The 23,118-nt window shown below is 33.0% G+C and overlaps 2 protein-coding genes across 4 annotated transcripts; one reads left to right on the top strand and one right to left on the bottom strand.

Moving 5' to 3' along the window:
- The first annotated feature begins 3,582 nt into the window (after window positions 1-3,582).
- Dark (Death-associated APAF1-related killer) lies at window positions 3,583-13,224 on the top strand. 3 transcript variants are annotated; one of them, XM_015985281.2, is made up of 14 exons: window positions 3,583-3,837; window positions 4,037-4,185; window positions 4,239-4,436; window positions 4,923-4,937; window positions 4,993-5,201; window positions 5,252-5,495; window positions 6,059-6,297; window positions 6,351-6,882; window positions 6,940-7,124; window positions 7,174-7,297; window positions 8,399-9,138; window positions 11,164-12,016; window positions 12,264-12,415; window positions 12,462-13,224. In XM_015985281.2, exons 2-14 carry the CDS (start codon window positions 4,045-4,047, stop codon window positions 12,682-12,684), a joined length of 3,855 nt encoding a protein of 1,284 aa, XP_015840767.1. In that variant the 5' UTR covers window positions 3,583-3,837; window positions 4,037-4,044; the 3' UTR covers window positions 12,685-13,224. The 3 variants fall into 3 exon arrangements, with proteins under 3 accessions (XP_015840767.1, XP_015840766.1, XP_008201360.1); XM_015985280.2 differs by having other exon boundaries at window positions 3,583-3,971; XM_008203138.3 differs by lacking the exon at window positions 4,923-4,937 and having other exon boundaries at window positions 3,584-3,971.
- Window positions 13,219-18,639, bottom strand: LOC662926 (dynein regulatory complex subunit 5). Its single transcript, XM_968995.4, has 4 exons — window positions 18,108-18,639; window positions 17,718-18,057; window positions 14,126-14,697; window positions 13,219-13,464 (listed from the first exon to the last, which is right to left on the bottom strand). The coding sequence occupies exons 1-4, from the start codon at window positions 18,387-18,389 to the stop codon at window positions 13,231-13,233; spliced, it is 1,428 nt and encodes a 475-aa protein (XP_974088.2). The 5' UTR covers window positions 18,390-18,639; the 3' UTR covers window positions 13,219-13,230.
- Between the last annotated feature and the right edge of the window lie 4,479 nt (window positions 18,640-23,118).

Here is a 23,118-nt window from a genome sequence, read left to right as displayed (position 1 = left end):
AAACCACCAACGAACTGAATCAACGCCCGGTGCCGAATCCCAGGGGAGTTGAATTGAGGTGAAGCAATCGAAGAAAGGAACCAATTGAAATCATCTCCAAATTTTTGCGAGATATCAGGGTCTTGCCAAATCATCTGTTTGGGATCGTTTCCAATTCCAACAAGGACCGGACCTCCATGTTATATTCACCCTCGTTCCACTGAAAAATTTCGAAGTTCCTGGTTTCTTATCTTTTCCTTCTCATCTTTCAGTACAACGAGCAGGGGAGACTGAGACCATTCGGGCCTTTACACCTTATGCAACCAACATTTCAGCACAATTTTTTTTCTCTTTTTTTTTTCTTTTCCATTTAACGAGCCAAGCATTCAATATTTAAATTATTTTCTTCATCAAAAATCTCACAACGTTTTAAAATACAAGTTGAGAAGCTTCTTTGCGTCACATTTCGACCCTCGAAGAGACGATTTTACCCAACCACCGGATGTGAAACAAAAGAGCAGGTAGCGAGGGCCTGAAAAACACCACATTCCTCAAATTCCAAGGGGAGAAAGCTGATTCCAGATGGCGGACTTTTCTATTGTTTTACCCTTATTAAATCGTTAATTCTCTGCATTACTAACCAGGGAAAAACCTAATCTAAATCAAATTCACAAGAGGAAGCCCTAAGCTCGAAATCGCCGATCTTTGATACCGCTTGAGGTACATTTCGATTCATCCCCATTTTATATCAAACAAAATCGTCACGGATTGAATCAAACCTGCAAACTTCATTCAACATACAACTCCAAACCTCATTCAGCTTAAGACACGAGAAAATTATCAAGAATCAAGCAGAATAAACCCGAAGAAAGCTCTTTTATTCCGCGTGGAAACGCTTTTATTAATTAATTGGCGATTGAGGAATAAATACGTCGATTCTATCACATCTCGACATCACCCAGAGACGTTTGCAAACTTCCTGTCAATCCTTCGAAGATATTAACGCATTGTTTATCAACTTTAAACAATATTTCTTGTTAGTCACGTAGGCCACAGAACCAGTGACGTCACGCAACCCCTATAAATAGTTGCCGCTTGGAAGAGGAAAATCAGACAGTGTTTGTACGTCTTTTCGGAGACAACGCTTGCACTCGTCTCACTGCTGTAGTTGAGCTTCTTTGTCTTCGACGGGTTGAGCCAACTAGCTTTGCGTTCCAAACTCATTTTTTCCACCGACGGGTCGGAAAGACTGTTTGGAGTAACTCCTGGTGCTGGATGTAAATCCTTGGCAGCTTCTTAGTCTCCGACGGGTTGAGCGCCAACTTCAAATAAAGGATTGATTCAGTTACCAACTTAATTCAGGTGCAGCTTCTTTGTCTTCGACGGGTTGAGCGCACCAGCCGCCAGTTTTGTTGAGCTTCTTTGTCTGCGACGGGTTGAGCCAACTAACTCGCGAAGCCGATCAATCTCTCCCGCCGACGGGTTGGAAAGATTGATTGAGAAATATTCTCCTGGAGTTGAACGAAAATCTCAGGCAGCTTCTTAGTCTCCGACGGGTTGAGCGCCTCTTCAAAAGATGAGATTGGTTCAACTTTCAGCTGGGGTTTTTCACCATGGCAGCTTCTTTGTCTGCGACGGGTTGAGCGCCAAACGGTGAAATGTACCTCGAGAGATACCTCCAGGTCTCACAGAGGCAAACTCTTCGTCACACCACCAGGATCACCACCTTCAACGGTTGGAAGTCTCAGGGGAGGATCTTTATCTAACTCTTTTCTTTTTCAGGGCGTTAATTAATCCTTTCTTTTACAGAGCGTTAATTAATCTTTTCTTTTACAGAGCGTTAATTATTCTTTTCCACAGGGCGCAAACTTAATCCTTTCTTGTCATTTATTTTATTTTTACTAGACTTTCGCTTACTGTAAAAATACTTAAGTTTAGTTAGGTGCACGTGATATGTACGTGTTGAATTTGACGAGAGCTCTTTTGCTTAATTAAAACAAACTGTTGATTACGAAGGCTTAATTTGGCTGCATGTTTGAGTAGTAACTATCTTTCTGTCTCCCTTTGGAACTTGCCATCACACTAGGGAAAAAGACCTCGGCAGTCCCAGTGAGTGCAATGGCCCAACTACAAAACATGCCAATTCAAAAGAGAGCCTAGCTTTTCCCCCGGGGCTTGGGGAGAGATGTATACCCAAGGTTAGGGAATGGAGAGCACACGGTGGTCGGAACCTCTGGGAGTCCCTCTTGCAACCGTCTTTCTAGAATCACCAGGTTGGGTCCGAGTAATCAACTTTGCATTCAAATTTCCCGCTCAGTTCTCCGAGATTCAACACTCGATTAGCTGGTTGCCTAGGATTAGTGTTTAACTTGTTGTCTATACTCACTTCTGAATTGTATAACGTGTTGCATACTATCACCAATGACTGTAAATTTAGTGAATAAACATTTTGGGCCGAACTCTTTGCGTTTTCCTTTCCCAGACACACAGTGCTTGAAATAACGAATCTCCAAATCTACACGACAACGTAGCGGTCCTCCAAACAATCTCTAGACGATCACCTCAAAACTAAATATTTTGACAAGGCCAGACCCCCGAACGGTTACAATATTATGTAAATTTTAAATAAGTAGAGTAGGTAATATCAATATTAATAAAAAAGTATTTCCGTAGCTTTTTTATATGCAACTAACAATACACAATGCGGACCCGACCAAACTTCAAAAAAATTACAAAAAAATTCTGATTCCTTGGGGAAGTTGAGGGAGTTGACCATCTCAAAGTTAGGTTAAATTTTTCAAATTGAATAAATGCATAACTTAAAGTCGAAGCCTAACCAAAGTGGAAATAAAAAGAAGGAATTAATAAAAAAATAAAAAGCTTTTTACATTTCACTTTTCAACTCGACAAGATGTAACCTTCTTTCTTTTTGAAAAAATTTTAATAATTTGTAACATTTTTATTGTTTTGTTCTTAAAAAACACGTAAATGTAAATTCTTACGTCGTTTTATCCTGTGTTTTTTAAAATGTTTTGACTGCTGATGATGGTATAAATAAATACCGAAACTAGTCCAATTCCTTCTTTTTATTTCCACTTTGGTTAGGCTTCGACTTTAAGTTATCCATTTATTCAATTTGAAAAAAATTCTGGACAATTTTTCCAAAATTTTCAAACAAAATTTAGCTAAGACATGGCTAAAACTAGAGCTAGCCAAAACAAGTTTTAAGTTTTAGTTGTAATTATTTGATGCGTTTGTCTAAAACCGAATGTTCGAAGAACCGGTCACGCAACAAAAAAACCCAACTTTGGGTAAAGCCTTGCAATTACCCTAAATAAGAAACAATTGGTTCAAAGACTAATTTCCCAAGGTATTTTCCAAATTGTGATTAAACTAGTTGTTGAATAACGTTGTCCCCAATTCATGTGAAAAAAACTCCGATAATAATTAAATTCGTCACAGGTCACACTCTAATCAAAAGTATTGTTTACGCTAATTAATAATTTAAATAAAACACTGGAACGCTATTTGCCGACAAAAAGCCCGCGCAAATGCGCCAACCAATCGTCACGCAAACGTGGAAATTCGCGTATGCCATTGGCGGAAGATTTGACATTTGACATTGTTTTGTTGTTGGTTTAACAATAAATAATCCAATTGGCTAGTTTACCTGCAAGGTTTCTATTGTTAATTAGAAGTCCACCTATACAAAAGAATTCAAACGAAATAACCAAATTCAAGGCCGTTGAGTAATTCGGACGTCTCATATAATTTGTTTGTGTGGTTGTGGTCAATGACCGCACGAAAGATTTGACGAATAGACATGCAGAAGATTCTGAGTCGTACAGGTTTTGACAGGTATTTTTGAGTGTGCTTAGAGTAGTGTCGTTTTGTGTTTGCTCAAAAGGCGTGATATCGTCACTTTTGATAACAAATCGATCATACCAACGATTTTTCCTTTATTCATTACGGAAAAAATACTGTCTTTAATGGTAAGCCTCATTTGTTAATGTGAGATGTGACAGTGGCCACTTGATGCTGAGAAAACTTTCTTTAGCTACCCCGATGGCAATCTTCACAAATGTGGTACAAGAGTTTCGGGAAGAAATTGAAGCTAACCTGACCCTCGACGATGTAATTGATACGTTAATTGCACAGAAGATCATCGACGAAAAACTCTACATTGAAATATGGGGCAATCAACATGTAGGAAGTTTTTTCCTTAAATCACGCCCTATCTAATCAATTTTCTTTGTTAGAACCGCGTAAAGTACTTATTGGATATCATCGTCAAAGATGGCAAGCGGTGCTCCACATTCATTCAAATTCTGGGAACTGTGGCTCGCATGAAGCACATTTCCGAATCGATCAGTTCCAGCATTGAAAAAATACGAAAAGTTATTGTGATTGGCGGTTTTCCCGAATTTTCCTTGAATTATGTTGTGAGAAATTCAGTGGTGAGTACTCAAGAGCGGCAGCTTAGTAGGCTATGACTTTGACAGAGGCATATAAGGTTAAACAGATGAAGGCTAACCAAGTCTCAAGGGAATACATTTGTACAAAAGCCCCTCTCAGAATACGTCCTCTGTAACTTTTGCCGCTTTATTGAGTGTTAATTAATATTATGCATAATTAATAGTTATGTTGTAAAAAATTGCCCAAAAACATACACAGTGATCAAGGACGGCTGTGTCCGTTGGCAACACTGAATTTTGTTTAAAAGGGCGGCAAAAATTGTTAAAAACTACTAAGTTGCTATATGCTGTTTCAAAACTATTAAAGTACCAATGTGCAATTTTACCAAATTATTTTTTTTAATAAGGTTAATAAAAATATAAAAATTTACAACGTATTTGCGGACATTTGTATAGTTTTGAAACAACTAATCAATGATTATTTTTCTGAATTCTCACTTAACACATTTTTGTAATTAATGCTAACAGGAGTGGACCAAAGTGGTATTTGATAAAAACTCGTGTCCTTACCCGGCCAGTAATTTTGTTGTTCTTTTAGGCTAATACCATCAAGGATAGGGCGCTAGGTCTCGACCCTAAACTTGGCGGTATTTTGGTAGTGTATGGTTTGCCCGGTTTTGGTAAATCATGTTTAGTAAATCAAGTTTTGCAAACTAAACGCTTTTTGGAAGTGTCTGGAAATGCCATGTTTTGGATCAATTTAGGAGAATATTCAGACACCACTGCCATTATTAATCCCTTATGGAAGTGAGTCATTTTATGCCATTATCAATTTGTCAATAAATGTGTATTTTTAGTTTGTATTTGACTGCTGTTAAGCTAACTGATTATGTAGCTTTAAGTCATAGGCCAGATGACATCATTATTTTGCAAAATGAACTGAAAAGATTGTTTTTGCACGAAAATTTAGCCAATTCGTATATCATTCTTGATGATGTCAAATCGCCAGATGTTCTAAATGCTTTTAAATTAAGTTGTAAAACTATTGTGACCACGCAGGATAAAAATGTGGCCAACAATTCGGAGGCATTTTTCATTAAGGTACGAGCAATACGGAAAACTGAAGGTTGGGATACGAAACGATTTTAAAAGATAATTATCTCTTATCACATCGCAAACAAAAACAATAAAGGCAGCAAGTAAGAGATAAAAATAATGCAAAACCCCATTTAACCACGTTAAGGGGTAAATTAGAATATAAAATTGCATTGTCACGTAGATTACGTAAGTATGCAAAATTTCAATTCATTCGGACAATACAAACTCTCGGAAAATATGAAACAGACAGACAATTAATAAAGCAAGTTAAATAAAAGCTTTTAAAAATAATTTATTATACAACTAATATTTCCAAATGAAAAGTGAAAAAATTAAAAATTAAAAAATAAGTAACTTTAACGCTGAGAAACTAAAAAGTTGAAACACAAAAAAATTAAAATATTACTAAAATAAAGGGACTAAAATTAAATTTAAATTAATTTAAAACCATCGAAGTGTCATTATTTTTACTCTACCGTGCGATTTTCTATTTCGTTTCGTCTCCTAATCTAGTCCTCCGTAATTAACACTTTCAAAAGTGTGTGATTATTTTATTGTGTAAATAGGTTACGACAGGTTTTACTAAAAAAGAATCAATCGAATTGTTACGAAAATCTCTAGAAACTGACAATCTCGCAAATAGGGAAAATCTAGCAAATCGAATACACGAGTTGTGCGATGGTTGTCCCATGTTGTTAAATATCATAGGTTCAATTTTAAAAGATAGCCGCGAAGAAGCCTTGTCTACTGATATCATCTGGAAATCACTAATCGATGAAATTATCACAAACGATTACTTGCAACAGTAAGTTTGATCTTGTCATTATGTATAGTTTGTGATAATTTAATAATTCACAGCCCAACAACAATGAAAGTGATTCACATGATCCAAAGATTCGTTACCTGCTTAGACCCCGAAGTTCAAAGGTGCTTCCACAGCTTGGCTGTTTTTCCCAAACATGTCAACATTCGACCGGAAATACTCATGAAATTGTGGGACAAGACGTATTATGAAGTGAGACAAATAATGGTAGAGTTAGAAAACAAGTCTCTCATCGTTTCCTTTTACAACAAAGATCTCAAATCGTACATATACAGTATCCATAGTTTAGTTCGCACGTATTTAGTTGAAAAAGCGAAAATCGACATTAAATACTACCACGAAAAACTGATCTTGCAATGTGATGAAATCATCGACAAGTCACCGCCTGATGACCCTATTGCTAACTACATTTTTGGCTATTACGGGTATCATGCCAAAAACGCGCAACTTTACCACAAATTCGAAAAATATTTCGATTTAAGATTCATTGAGAACAAAATAAAACGGGTCGGATCGGCTGATCTCCTGACTGATTTCGAAATATACAGGGATTTCATCACAAAGAAGGTAAATAATAATATTAATAATTAATCGAGAAGAAAAAATTTCAAATTAATTTCGTAGGAACCTCACTTGGAGCGCAAACTGAAAGACTACATAAAGTTTGTGCACTCATACAGCGCCCATTTGCACATTTCTCCCGAGACAAATATCGTGCAGTTTGCGTTTTTCAATGACAATAATTACGTCTACGAAGATGCAAAACATATCGCCAGCAATAATCCCGACCAACTGTACTTCAAATTGGAGTTCGTAGTTTGGATTTTTGCCAAAACTGTTACTTAATGTGTATTTTAGGCCGTATTCTGGTGGACATAAGAATTTTCCAGTTTTAAAGACGAAAAGTGTGGCAACTGCTACGTGTTTTGTCGATTCGAAGGAGGTTCTCGTGGGCACAGCTAGCGGCAGCATTGAAGTCAAGGTTAGCAAAATAATTAAAATGTTTACTTACGAAATTATTTGGACACATTTTGTGCTGGGTATTGTATTTTTTTACAATTTGATAATAATTTACCGTTGTAAACCGTAGTGATTAACGAGAGTAATTCTGTTGGCTGACGAAGCGACACTTGTTTTTATTTCTACAATTACACGTGGGACGTGTAATGTTTAGTACGTTTGAGCATAATTATTAATTTGAGATTGTATAAAAAATATTGTTCAGAATGTTCAAAGAGTTGAAAAATCTTAAGTGAACGCTATTAAAAAAATTGGAGTCACTAAAGAAAAGTAAAATTATGGTTATTTTTCCACAAATAAATTACAGTTTTATGAACAAATAAAAAAAACAAAAAATTAAATGCTTACGGAATTAAATATACAGTGTGAGTCTGCCAAAAGTATATTTTTTACTACAGTCGCACAGAAGTCAACGTTTGCTATTAAATACTTTATATTTTTTTCATACATTAACCAATTAATTTGTTTTACACAATTTTATAAGAAGTACCTAGTTGAAAAGTATAATAACCGAGAGTTGTTTTGCTACTATTTATTTTATGAAAAAAGTAATTTGTACTAATAATTTTGTTAAAATGTGTTGTTTTTTATTTATTTTTAATTCTTAGTTCTCGAGTTATACAGAGTGAGTTTAAAGTAACGTATAAATTTCGTAATGGTTATTTTTCTAAAATAATTTTAGTTACTTCAACTTCATTGTTATTTATTTTGTTTAAAAATGTATGTGCCCTCTCTTTGCGACAAGTGACAATTTTGAATAAAATTCAACGACTCATTAATAATTGTTTAAAAATCTTAATATACATATTATTATTATTATTATTATTATTATTATTATTATTATTATTATTATTATTAATTATTATTATTATTATTATTATTATTATCTTAATATATTAACAAAAATTATAATTTGTTTATGCAACTAATTTCCAACATAGGGGTTAATCTGATTCATTGATTTTTGTTTGAGCTCAATTTTTTCGATTCATAAACGAAATATTTACCTTTTTATCTTTGATTATTATTAATGGTATAAAGGCGGCGTTTTTTAATTTTTTAGTCGTTCCGTCAATACCAGCACAAAGTCCACCGCTTTGAAGGCCACTCTGACCAAGTCTTCAGCTTGCAAATAAGTCCCGATTCAAAAAGCTTTCTCTCAATTTCCGTCGACCACACTGCCAAACTGTGGCGATTTGTCGAAGAACTCGACCCTCAATCGCCCAAACTGAAACAAACCAATTGGAAAAACTTACATTCCCCTGATGAAAATGCAATCCCACACAAAACTTTCAAAATTCAAGACGGCGACTACATCACATCTGCGGCTTTCCCTTATGATACATGCGATGAGATAATTACGGCTTCGAATAAAGGAAAAATTATGAGATGGAATGTGAGAACTGCGTCAATTGTGAGGGAATCATCGGCTTTAGGATTGCCAATTTCGCGGATTTGCTATGTTCACGATAGTGAGCAGGTGATTTTTGCGTACGATGGCAAGGTGTATTGCTATGCCAGGGGGAATTTGGTTTATAATGGACAGTTTGGGGTTTTGGATGATATTACCGATTTGGTTCTTATTCCGATTGTTTCGGAGTATAGGGAAGTGGCTGTGATTAGTGGAAGGAAGCTTGAGATCTGGGAATATGTGAAGAAAGTCAAGAGATTTAGTTTTGAAGCCCAATCGAATATTACAGCTACTGTGATCAATGACGAATACTTGGTTTTGGGCACGGCTGAGTACATTTATTTGTACGATTATAGGTGTCAGAAAATTGATCAATACACAAACGATCATGGGTAAGTAATTTTTCGCCTTCTTTTACACAGGTTTACAGTGGATTTGGTGCTTGAAACACTGAAACTAGATCTAAATCTAATTTTTTTTTTGTTTATTTTTCTTTTACAAGTGAGTCCTGCATTGGCTATTTCAGAATGTGTGTTACAGAGGTGCTCTTATAATAAGAGCCAGAATTGTAATTAAATTAAAAATAAAAATTAAATTAAAAGATTTAAAAAAAATTAAAATAAAGAGTTACTTCGTTAGCCTTTTTTCTACTCAATTGAGTGTTATTGTGATGTGTTAGTTATTTTATTTTATTTTCATTTTATTCTTACAAAAAGTGTCATACCTTTTTATTTCTTTTACAAGATTTATTTATAAAAGAAAAACATAAATATTAAAAAGTGAAATGAGTAATTCCATGATTATTTTAGCACTCAAAAAGTGTTATAATAACACAAAATAGGTGCTGTAATAATAATATGTAATAAGAGTCAAAATTGTGATTTTTCTCCATTAAAAAATGGATGGAGAATACAAAGTTATTTTGTTGAACATTTTATCACTCAAGTGAGTATTGTAATGGCCATTATAACACCAGAATGGATACTTAAATGCAGTAGTTTTATATTAGTTTCATTTTATTGTGACTTAAAGTGTCAATTTTTTTTCTTTTACAATACTGTTGAAAGAAAAATAAGAATTTAAAAAAGTTAAATTAGTGCTTAGTGATTTCAGCACTTAAAAGAATGTTGTAATAACACAAAATGGGTGATCTAATAGCAATTTTGTGTTATTTTTATGTTATTTATGTAATAATAGTCAAAATTGTGTTTTTTTTCCAAAGAAAGTATGGAAAATGCAGTTATTTTGTTAACTATTTTAACACCAAATGACATTGAAATAAATTTTTATTAAATTTTTGGCAAAATTTCGTTGATATTACGTAAATATTTTTTTTTGCGTCTTTAGACTCTGTTATTAGCCATTGTCACTTACTTATAACGCGAAGTTTCGCTTAATATTTCTGTTCGAGAAATTATAACTTCAAGTGTTAAGGAGCGTTTTTTGACTTTTTTGCTGAAAATTTATTATTATTTATACGTTTTTTGAATGTTTTAGTACATTTTTTCAATAAAAATAACATCAAAATTACGTTTCTTTAAATTTAAAGCTTTTTTTGCTGATATTCTTACATCTTTTAATTTCACGTTTTTCGTAGTGAGATGTTGGTAAAAGTATTTGGAAAATAATGATTATAATCGTAAATGGCTTTATTTTTGCTTTTTTTAAACATTTGAAGATCGTTTTTGCTCAAAATCTCAGTTTCTTCGGAAGATTAGGGTTAATAGTGGTTCACAAAAATTATTTTTTAGGTCTAAAATAGCCTTATAAACACATGTTTTGCGGAAAATTTCACTTTGTAACTTTGAATATTCACTTTTTTCTAGATTTGACCAAATTTTTCGGGAAAACTATTTACTCAAATACAAAATGACCTTAGTTTTGCTTTGAACGTTTAAGCAATTTTTTTTGAGCTTTTGGACACTCACGCATATGCAGCAGTAATAAATAATCAGCGGCAGTAATAATAGCAGTAATACGAAAAATATGTACTTACATCTTGTAGTATTTGTTTACAGACTTTTTGAATTTACAAAAATAAAATTTAAAACGCAAAATCGCTAAAGTTAAAGGGAAGAATTTTCCACTTTTACTTTTTTAATATAGCAGACCACAAGTTGTTTTAAGAGTTTTACGAATTGACGATGGACAATTTCAAGTTAGAATAAAACAACTTTATTCCCAAGAGTCCACTACAGGCTCAACACTATTTTATTTCCTCTTTAACACCCAAAGAGCACCAATTTTTTTATTTCAGAATTTTTTTCTGAATTAAATGCTTGCTAGAATAGAAGAATCCTGTAAATAAATTTCAAAAATTTTATTTAAAACGGCTGTAAAACACTGGCTGAATTAGGACGCTTTAAAACTAAACAGTTTGTGTTATCAAGATAATTAGCACATTTTGCATATTTCAGGGAACCCACCTCACTTTACATCCTTCGGGAAAGCATCGCTTTCATTTGTCTCGATAAGGAAAACGTACAACGATGCGAATTATACTTCGAACCCTGCAGTAAACCTTTAGTCAAAGACCTGGCTCTCTTCAATTGCTACTGGAAAGAGTCACAACCGATTTATTTCATCGTTAATAGTGCAAATAAAATCGATATATTCTACGGTCATTCAACAATCCTGGCAGGAATTGATGAAATCACCGATAAAATTATTTCGTGTTCATTCTCCCTCTGTGGAAATTACCTGATTTTGGGGACGGAGTCGGGGAAGTTGTACTTTTACAATTACAAGAAGAAGAAAGTCACTTGTTTGAAAATCTGCGATGAGGAAATAAAATTGGTTAAGTGCTTCGAATTCGATGAAGTTGTTGATTATGACAGTGTTAGTGCTTGCGGAATGGTTGTGGTTGCTTCTAGTTCAAAAATCGTGATAATAGTTGATAATAGAGTGAAATTGGAGCTTGATATTTTGGATGAATTGACCGACGTGTTGTACCTTCGGAACCGCTTGATTGCGTTTGATGTCAAAGGCCGGTTTTCAATCGCCTGCTTAAGTGACGATCAATGTTTAGGCTGGATTTCCACAAAGTATAAAGACGTGGCTATTGCTAGAATTCACAAAGGGAAAAATCTGCTAGCGATTGCCTGCAAGGAAGGGAATGGTTACGTTTTGCGAGTCCTTACATTCGTTTCTGATAATCCTTTGACTCTGCAATGTTTATTTGAGGCGAAGTTGAACACGACTCCGACTTGCATGAGCTTGAATTCCAACGGCAAACTCGTCTCAGTTGGTGGTGATAATGGGGACATAGAGGTACAACTACTGTCCAGTCAAATAAGTCTTTAAATCAAAATTATTTTTTTATATAAGTTGTACGTTGCAAATTCGTGTGGTGAAATTTCCGAGATGCGAGAATTTTTGCAAAATTTTTGGCTAGGGTTTTTTTCATTATTAAGACAATTTCAAATCAAAAACGTATTCAAATTCTGACGTTTGTTACATTTTGATTTAAAGGCTCATTTGACTAATAGCTAGTCAAATTCAAACATGAGTGTTACAGGTGTTTTCGATCGAAAACAACCAACAAGACTTGCTGCTTTTGCATAAAAAGTCAGTCGAACAGCTTGTTTTCGCTCCCAATTTCGAGTCGATTCTTGTGAGTTTGGGGGATCAGATCGCTTGGTGGAACTTGAATGATTTTGGAAAAAAAAGGTAAGTCAGATTTTCTGTTGTTCCTGTTATTGTTCGTTTTGTTTAGTGAGAAAATGAATGGAAATTCTGAGCATTCCCACCAGTCTTTGGTGTTCAATTTTGATCCATGGCAAGACAAGAAACTTCATGACACTGTGCCTTATTTGCTCACTAGTACAAATTTACACGGAAAGAGGTTGCAGTACATTTCTGCTTCGAAAGATTTTCGATCGTTTTTGATCATCGACATCGACGGTAATATCTTCAAAATGGATATTATCGATTCCTGACGATTGTACTTAGTGATATATTGAAAATTGCTCAAAGGTGATAACGTGTAGTGTACATATTATTTTTTATTTCGTTTTTTTGTGTTAAAAATAGTTTTGTATGTTGTCAAAATCGTAGAAATGTTTTAAAATTAGGTGACATTTTCAGCTTTGGTGTGCAATTCTTACGTTGTCATTGTTTATTGTGACTGTTTTTTATTCATACTTATTTTTTATATTCTTTATTTACCTACACTATTTTGGATCGTATATAATTTGTATATAATTTTGTGTCAAGATTCCTAAGAACAAGACTTATTACCATCTATTCTAATTAATTAGTAAAAAAATGTTTCAATATTTTGTATGAAAGGTACATGTATACATTTTGTTCATTTCTAACGCCAATCGTAGTGGAATTAATTACTTTCTTCAGTGTAAATAAATTCCAGTATAGGTGTTACCGTAATGTAGAATCCGTCTGTTGCACAGATTATTTTTCTAGTCTCCTATTTATGTTACATGTGCTATATATTATAAATAAAAACGCAGACATAAAAACGTGTTTTATTCCAAAACACTTCCACTCTCCGCAGTTTTTTGTGTGGACAGAGTGCTGTGAGAAGTTTGTTCCTTTTGTCCCGTTGAAATTTCTTCTTGGACTTGGTTTACTTCTTCCAAACCTAGTCTGTTACGTTTCAAGTATTGTTTGATTTGATGATATTGGTTAGAAGTAATGTCTGTTTCCCGAATATCTAGCCATTCCAAAGTCCTGTTAACAGCCATACCTTCAACAAGAGCCTGAAAATAATACAATTAATGCATCTAGCAGTGATTTATCGACGATAATTAAATGCATCACGGGACCTACTTTGGTAATTGAAGAGCGCAATGTTATTTACTTTAGGCGTCCTTTGTATTCCAAGGGTCGCCTCCAATATTTGTATTTAATTTGACCTAATTGCAGACCTAATTTCAATTAATGCGAGGGTGTGTGAAGCCACCAACTAATAACTTGTAGAACTTGAGTCAGTGGACAATTTAAATTAGTTACACTATCTACATCATATTTTTAAGTGTTGCGAATTGTTGGTTGCATACAAAAACTTTTTTCTTGAATACAATGGAATCTTTATTATCTGGCAGCCAATAAATCATTTGTATTAACTATTTCAAAATTATAAAAACGTCAGCGTTGCATTTTCTTTCAAAGTTAGCTGTTATAGATTATTCATGCACTTCAGGAAAATAATAGCTAATGTAATTTTTACTTTCAATGAAAGGTCTAATCATTAATAACAATTTTACAACTTTATAAAATGCGACGTTTAATTTTTAATTGCTTTTTGTGTTTGAAAATATCTTGTTCTTGAACAGTTAGCACTAACTTTTTTCAAATTACTTATTTTTTTACTTATTTGTCTATCATCGACTTAAATTTTGTGAAAATAACACAACTTACATTACCCCCTTCTTCATCAAACCAATTATTGCTGACATCCAGCCGTTTGAGCGACTTGTTCAGGAGCAACATTTGCCCCGTCCTTATCGGAGCATCATCATCAAACTGGCAACCGGCCATCGAAAATTCCTCGAGTTTGGTCCCTCTGACCAAAGCTCTCATTATTCCCATAGCCCCACCTTCTCCTAATGGATTCAATTTTAAATTTAATTTCTCTAACGAGCACTCGGGTTCCAACAACGCAAAACCTAAACCTTCGCATCCTAACTGGCCAATCTTATTATCACAGAGATTCAGAGACCGTAATTTCGGATGGACACATAATACTTTAGCTATGCAAAGCGCTCCTTGATCCCCGATTAAACAATGAGACAAGTCTAATTCTTCGAGTGTTTCATTTTTGATTAAGCCATGCATGAGGACACGCACGTGTTGGTCCTCTAATCTGCTTCTGTGGATTCGCAAGATACGGAGCGATTTTAAGTAGTGGAGGGATTTGCCCAAGCGTTGACAATCACCCACTGATAATTTAAACATGTGCCAGGTGAACTTGTCACCGACTGCGTTCATACCTTTGGAGAAGCGAATGGAACAAGTGTAAACGAATAGGGAGGCAATTTTTGACATAGTTCGTTATTTTATCAAAAAATTCCAATTTTTGACCTCTTGTAACTGTAAATCACAATTTATGTGAAAATTAAAAAATGGTGGATGCGCCGGGCGTGTTCTAATAATATTTTCGTCAAACGGAAATTATTTCTACGTTTTGATAAGCATTTTTATTTTTATTTTATTTTTAACCCAGTGTTTAAGTATGATTATAACTTTAAAACTCTAGAATTTTTATGTTTAATCCAAGTTTAACCTCTGTGGCGTGGAATTTCCAACAGACATAAAGCACAATAACTTTTATTTCGTAAACTTGAAGTCATGCTATGTAAGAAACAATGTATTAATAAAGATTGTTTATCTGCTCGTGTAATAAGTCCACTTGTGACTTAACCACTCTTGGACTTAACCTTTTTACTCGTAGATAAAGAAAACTTTTTATCGACTCGTATAATTGGATAAACCAATTTATGTAAAAATTCAAAAATGGTGGATGCGCTGGACGAGTCCTAATAATATTTTCATTAACAGAAATTAATTCTACGCTCTGCCAAGCATTTTAATTTTAATTTTATTTTATTTTTAATCAAGTGTTCAAATTTAATTATAACTTTAACAATAAAGATTTTTACGTCTAATCTGAGTTTAACTTCTATGGAGATGAGATTTCCAATAAACCTAAAACACAATAACTTTTACTTCGTAAACTTGAAGTTATGCTGTGGAAAAAACAATGTATTAATAAAGATTGTTCATCTGCTCGTGTAATAATTCCACTCGTGACTTAACCACTCTTGAACTTAATCTTTTTACTCGTATATAAAAAAAAACTTTTTATTAACTCGTTTAATAAGTAACGATAAACCAATTTACGTGAAAACTAAAAAATGGTGGATGCGCCGGACGAGTCCAAATAATATTTTCGTTAACAGAAATTAATTCTACGTTGTGCCAAGCATTTTTATTTTTATTTTATTTTATTTTTAACCTAGTGTTTAAGTATGATTATAACTTTAAAACTCTAGAATTTTTACGTTTAATTCAAGTTTCACCTCTGTGGCGTGGAATTTCCAACAAACATAAAGCACAATAACTTTTATTTCGTAAACTTGAAGTCTTGCTATGTAAGAAACAATGTATTAATAAAGATTGTTTATCTGCTCGTGTAATAAGTCCACTTGTGACTTAACCACTCTTGGACTTAACCTTTTTACTCGTAGATAAACAAACTTTTTATCGACTCGTATAATAAATAACTGTAAACCACAATTTATGTGAAAATTAAAAATGGTGGATGCGCCGGGCGTGACCTAATACTTACATGAAACAGAAATTATTTTTACGTTTTGATAAGCATTTTTATTTTTATTTTATTTTTAACCCAGTGTTCAAGTATGATTATAACTTTAAAACTCTAGAATTTTTACGTTTAATTCAAGTTTAACCTCTGTGGCGTGGAATTTTCAACAAACATAAAACACAATAACTTTTATTTTGTAAACTTGAAGTCATGCTACGGAAAAACAATGTACTAATAAAGATTGTTTATTTGCTCGTGTGATAAGTCCACTCGTGACTTAACTACTCTTGGACTTAACTTATTTACTCGTAGATAAACAAACTTTTTATCGACTCGTATAATAAACAACAATAAACCAATTTATGTGAAAATTTAAAAATGGTGGATGCGCTGGACGAGTTCTAATAATATTTTCGCTAACAGAAATTAATTCTACATTTTGCCAAGCATTTTTATTTTTATTTTATTTTATTTTTAACCAAGTGTTCAAATATGATTATAACTTTAACAATAAAAAATGTTTACGTTTATTCTAAGTTTAACTTCTATGGAGGTGAGATTTTCAACAAACCTAAAACACAATAACTTTTACTTCGTAAACTTAAAGTCATGCTATGGAAAAAAAATATATTAATAAAGATTGTTCATTTGATCGTGTAATAATTCTACTCGTGACTTAATCACTCTTGAACTTAATCTTTTTACTCGTATATAAAAAAACAACTTTTAATTAACTCGTCTAATAAATAACGATAAACCAATTTACGTAAAAACTAAAAAATGGTGGATGCGCCGGGCGAGTCAAAATAATATTTTTGTTAACAGAAATTAATTCTACGTTCTGCCAAGCATTTTTATTTTTATTTTATTATATTTTTAACCAAGTGTTTAAATATGATTATAACTTTAACATAACTATAACAATAAAGAATTTTTACGTTTAATCTGAGTTTAACTAATATGGAGGTGAGATTTCCAACAAACCTAAAACACAATAACTTTTACTTCGTAAACTTGAAGTCATGCTATGGAAATAATCATGTATTAATAAAGATTGTTCATTTGCTCGTGTAATAAGTCCACTCGTGACTTAATCACTCTTGGACTTAACCTTTTTACTCGTGGATAAACAAACTTTATGTGGACTCGTATAATAAATACTTGTAACTCACGATTCATGGAAAAATTAAAAAAATTGTGGATGCGCCGGGCGAGTCCTAATAATATTTTCGTTAACAGAAATTAATTCCTCTTTTTGATAAGCATTTTTTTAATTTATTTTATTTTTAACCGAGTGTTTAAATATGACTATAACTTTAACAATGAACAATTTTTATATTAAATCTGAGTTTAACCTCTGTAGGGGTGGAATTTCCAACAAACTTAAAACACGCTTTTTTGTTTTTAGTTAACAGTTCAAATACCAATTTTCATGTTTATAACTTCAATAATGACGGAGTTTTATATTTAACTCTCTTTACCCGATATTTCAGTTGACAGTTAAACCAAAAATATTTTGTTTTTTTTCAATTTATTCCATGGTTTGGCGTATTTCAATGCCTTTAACCAAAGTTAAAAACAATTTACCGAAGTAAAAGTGTCGGGTAATCAACTTTTTTTTCCTACGTACAGTATAATATAAAATAACGAAGGGTCAAAAATTGACTCCTAGGAATTTAGTACCGTAAACCACATCAAACTCTTCAATATGGATCAGCCTTTTAAAAATTGGCTCAAAACTGATATGATCAGTGGGATGGAACTCTGGAATGTCTTCTTCATCCCAGTGTAACGGCGGCTTCCATGCTTGCAGCTGGGTCACAATCAACGTCCGAACGTAGTTAGAAGACAAAGTCAAAATTTCGTCCATTTCATCTTCGTCATTATGTTCGGGTTGCGCTTGCTCGACCATCTCTTGCACATGCCTCTCAATAAATAAACTCTTCCAATTCCACGTTTCCCGTTTTCTGTAAATAATCGTTCCGTATTTATCCTGGTAGCGTCGTTGCCAATAAATTTCGTCCTAAACTGTGATTTTGACAGGACCACACTATTACTTAATTTGATTAATACCTCAATGAGGGGCACCACAAGCTGCAAAGGTAACGCAAGATCTAAAATTTCGAGGAGGTAATCGCGGTCTTGACATGGTAGTTCGTCTAATAAAGAACTGTCGGCAAATTTTGACTTTATCACTTCTACACATAGCGTTGCCAATGAGGGGCAGTGGTTCTTGTCCCATTGGAAGTTTTCAGAAAGGATTTGTCGGTCGGGTTCTCCGACTAGGATCAAACTTTCAGGGGACGCCTCGTAAGTGAGGTTTGTGTTTTCGTTGATTTTGTAAGGGACGCGCATTGTTGGGAAATTCAAAACCGCATAATGTAAATTTTACAGACGTTTCTAGTCATGTTGACACGTTATTAAGTGACAGGGGCATAAAATGTGAAATTTTATTCGGGAAATTGATTAAATTGTAAATTAGAACGGACTCAAATCGTGACTTTTTGACACTCTACGGTCGAAACTTTCTTTCTTGAAATTTTTGTTTCCAAATGTTGTCTTTATACACTGAGGTTTTTATTTTACTGAACAAACCATAACACTATTACTCCTATCTTGTCAATACATTGCTATATTTCTTAGATCTTCTGTGTTATACAGCGTGTTAGGGAATGGTTTAGTAAAAATTTAAATGTAGATAGAGAATGGCTAGACAAACCGATTAAATAAAATTTATGTAAATCGAAAATGCAGTTTTCCGAAAAAATCGTTCTAAAATTAAAGTCCCAAATTTTGAGAACCGCTGAACTAGAATTATAACAATTAGCGTAAATGTTAATATTATTGACAAAACAGCAGAGATAAATTAACTACGACGTTATATCTTTATTTCGATGTGTTTTGTTATTAAACTTTTCGAAAAAAAAACATTTTTTTTGCCTGGACCGGGATACAAACCCCCCACACAAATAAACATGTGGGCCACAATTTTGAAATGTATTCTGAACGCCCATGCGCCGCCATCTCGATTTTGTTTAATGAAAAAATTGCTAATAAACTTTCACAAGCCACACAGTGGCTCTCAACAGGTGGGTTAATAAAAATTTCTGAAGAAAGTACGCACTTTTTGAAAGAATGATATAAGGTATTTTAACTCGTCTGATCATGACAAATTCGCATTCGAAATATTGTTAAGCCATTTTTACCGCTTAACACTATTTTAAGATAGCAACGTGTTTTCACTATTCTAAAACACGCTTGCCTTAGCATCGTGTTTCAAATTAATGTTTTTTCTATTTGAAAACACCTTTTCCAGGACAACGTGTTTTAAATTAAAATGTTCCAACAAAAAAATTTTTGAATTCACAGTTATGCGAAAACGCATTAAAAAGTTCTCAGGTATACACTCGCATACGCTCGTTGCATAATGACAGCCCTCGAACTTTAAGCTTATCTTTTCGCACTCGTATTATTCGAGTTATTTATTATCTGTGCATAGACCATTGCATTCAACCATTTTCTTGAAATTCTTGAATTTATCAAAAACTTTAGACTTCTTTAAAAAATATACTAATGTTTTTCTTGTATTGTTGTAAGAAAAAGTTAATAAATAAAAAAATAAATAAAAAAAAAACAATTTTCACAAATATTGCTTTCGCTTTTGATATCTTTAAATTCGTGTAATTTTTTTGGAAACTGTTATAAATTCCTCGTTTGGCGTTGGTTGAAACAGCTGTAAAAGGGCTCAAACAGCTGTGACACTCGTGGCCAAAAACCGTGAACAAACGAAACAGAGGGTCACGAGATAAACGATTAAACCGGATGTTCATTATTGTGATTAACGCCCTATTTTCCGTGAGCTCGACGTCAAAGTACGCAGTTTAATGAACACAGAGAACAAAGAGACACTTTTAAAACATCTCTTTTTCTAGATTTCAGACAAAGAATCGGCGATTCTATCGATTCAAATTGTTGTAAAATTGGTTTTGAAGTTGACGTCAAATTTTATATTGGTTATACGCATTGATGAGCAGTGAATCTTTTCAGGGTAAGCAGGCGGAGGCAACTTTTGCCATAAAAAAGAGAATTCCGTCTAGGTCAGGACGGGAGTGATGATATGTGCAGAGGGAGGAACACAAAGGACTGAGGAGGAATTGCGGGTTAGGGTAGGTTGCTACAAGGATTCCCAAAGGACAAAGAGTTTACTTACAGTGAAACAAAAGTTCGAAAGAATGTCTAAACAATGTTTTCAGACTCGTATGCAACTAAAGTAAATTGTGGGGTTGGAAAAGCAATTTACTTGTACCAGATATTTCACAATTCATTTAATCTGATTTATTTCCAAAATTCCCTTTGAAACACAATCACAAACTCCATTTCCGTATCTCAGTGATAACTTTTATAACTCCATTAAATCGGGGTTTACAAATAAGGTACGAAAGCTCGTAAAGCCATGATAATAAACAAACACAAGAAAGAACGTGGTAATGTAATATCCACCCAGCGATTTCCCAAAACTAAACCCAATCACAATAATAAGTCAACATTACTTGACGTGAACATTAGAAGCTTCTGAAATTCTTTACCAAAGCTTTGCTTTCTGCGTGAGTGTAGACAAATATTTGTGGTTCACTCGACTTTACGGTCATCAGAAAGTTCATTCATTTTGATTTTCTCCTCGATTTTCTCTAATGCTGACTAACTGCAGATAAATTTGCAGAAAGTCTGAATAAATTATTACTATAAAGAAACCGGATCACAAAAGCTTGTCTTATTTGTTTAATAAATCTGTTTTTTATTTTTCCTAAATTCTTTAGTTGACTTTTCCCTAATTATGTCTTAAATATCCTAAAGTTCTGCTCAATAACCTTCTAACTGTACAAAATGTTAAATGAAAAAATATTGGTAATGTAGTACTAAGTATGGATTTCCACACAATTCATTTTCTAGATTGTTATGAGTTCTTACAAAAAAGCGAACTAATTTAGCAGCAGTAAATTTAAAACAATATTTAGCTTCAAACATTAGTTAACTTTTTTTAATTATGTATTTTGTACAATAGAGAATTTTAGATTTATTTTACAGTACGTATTTCATTTTATTTGTTTTTGTGATGGAACTTATAGCAATCAAAACAATGTTTTTACTTTTCCCGAGGTAGGAATTCCTACGTTAGCAGATTTTGATAATAGGTAGGTATAATAATAATGTTTTTTGTGACGCTTTGAAGTCAAACTTCACTTGCAAGTGGTTTGGCTTTACCACTGGTGTGGTTTGGACAGACGATATTATAGAGATGTTCCATTTGCATGTGCACTGAATTTTGTTGACATCAGGAAATACGTCTATTGACGAAAAATACAATCTGACAAAAACAGTCTTTTTGTTGAAATAAAATACAGAAAAACCTTTCACCTTATTAGCTTAAACTGTCAATTTGTATGATTTATAACTCGCATTTTTCAGTCACGTTTTCAGATTCAAGCTGTCTGCTCTTGCGATTTAAAAGATAATCAATTTTGTTTCACCTCAGCGAAAGCTATCTTTTAATAATATTATTTCAATATGTATGCATTCGCACTTGATCCCTTTTAATTTAGGTATGTCAGTGGAAACCGTAATTATTTTTCATAAATTTGCATCAACAAACAAAACAGTTTCTCTAGTAATAAATTACTTTGGCACAAACAATGAGTTTAATTTTTCCACATAGCGCAGAAAAATTCACCAGTTCGTTCTTCAAATGATAAATATAGCCGCTTGAATGACATCCTAACATAAGTCAAAATGTTGCGTGCAGCATTTATTTGCAAAAGCAAGAAACACAAAATAACTTTAAATATTGACAAAGTATTTGAAATTTTATAAATCAAACTCTTTACGCCAAATTGTAAACGTAACCATAACTTCATAGATTATATAAATACCGTTTAATAAACTTGAAAACATAAGTAAAAAACGATCGGAAACACTAAAGGCCGTACGTGTAAGAGTATAACATAACTTTTTTCTTGAATTAAAAAATATATGGAGCCAAAATTTTCGGGCGTTTTTTACTAAATTAAAAAAAATAAATGAGTATCTAACTTAAAAATGAACAACAATTTACTAAATTTTGCAAAACACTTGTGTTTCAAGCCCAAGAATGTTTTTTTCGACCCAGTTTTTTATTTTTGATTTTAAAGTTTGCGAAATAAGTTAGTTTTTGATCGAAAAATGCAATGAAACCTTAAAAAAGTTTAAAAATAATGCAGTGGTGAGCTTAATTTAGTAGTTTTTGTGTTGAAAAACGGCACAAATTCAACGATAGTTTGGATATTTTTTATTATTTTTGATAAACACAAGTTTCGTGATTCTTTAGGACACTAGTGACGAATTTCGTCAAAAATTTACAGTTTTTGAGTAAAAATCGTGCTGGAAATGGTTTTGGGACTTAATTTTTTCTGAATTTTTCGAAATACTGGAACTTCGAACTGAAAAATCATCTTATACGCTTGGAGAATTTTAGAAAATTTTTTCTATACATTCATATGATGATTTTTGATGGAACTTGGTGAAAAATTAGAGTATCAAAAAACGCTTAAAGAAATTTTTTTTCGACATAATTTTCTGTTTTTTATTTTTTGTTTTTCGATTTAATTTGGCGATTTTTAAACTGATTTGTGTAAAATATTTGCGTTTTGAGCTAATTAACAAACAATTATCTTCGATCGGTAAAATCTTCTTACCGTTTTTGATACTTAATATAATATTGTGTGCACGTATATATAACAATTTTTAGAACAGACTTGAGTCTGTTGCCGAAACAAATTGTAGTTCTTATAGTTTCAATTTTAACTTATTGTTGCATTATTTAAAGTGCAGAAAGTTTCTCTACCTTTCTAGAGTACCGAATATACGCAAAAAAAACAAAAAATATACACGTAAATTCGCTATTATAAATAACTATTTATAATACAAACGAAAGTAGAAATAGAAGCACGAGAACGTAAACCAAAGTTAGTCAATCACTTGTGCTTTTTCTAAATCTAAATTTTTTCGTAATTTATATTTTATGGCATTGTCTAAACGGAGATAGTATAAG

Source organism: Tribolium castaneum, chromosome 4 (genome assembly GCF_031307605.1).
Source record: "Tribolium castaneum strain GA2 chromosome 4, icTriCast1.1, whole genome shotgun sequence".
NCBI lineage: Eukaryota > Metazoa > Arthropoda > Insecta > Coleoptera > Tenebrionidae > Tribolium > Tribolium castaneum.
This window is presented reverse-complemented; position numbering and strand designations above follow the sequence as displayed.

Bases quoted from the DNA above. Each gene is read 5' to 3' on its own strand.
- Dark (XM_015985281.2), top strand. From the start codon at position 4,045: ATGGCAATCTTCACAAATGTGGTACAAGAGTTTCGGGAAGAAATTGAA. The intron at 4,186-4,238 runs GTAGGAAGTTTT...TTTCTTTGTTAG, and splicing joins AAATATGGGGCAATCAACAT to AACCGCGTAAAGTACTTATT. The intron at 12,416-12,461 runs GTAAGTCAGATT...CGTTTTGTTTAG, and splicing joins AATGATTTTGGAAAAAAAAG to TGAGAAAATGAATGGAAATT.
- LOC662926 (XM_968995.4), bottom strand. From the start codon at position 18,389: ATGCGCGTCCCTTACAAAATCAACGAAAACACAAACCTCACTTACGAG. The intron at 18,058-18,107 runs GTATTAATCAAA...ATCACAGTTTAG, and splicing joins TTGTGGTGCCCCTCATTGAG to GACGAAATTTATTGGCAACG. The intron at 14,698-17,717 runs GTACTAAATTCC...GCTTCTCCAAAG, and splicing joins AGAGTTTGATGTGGTTTACG to GTATGAACGCAGTCGGTGAC.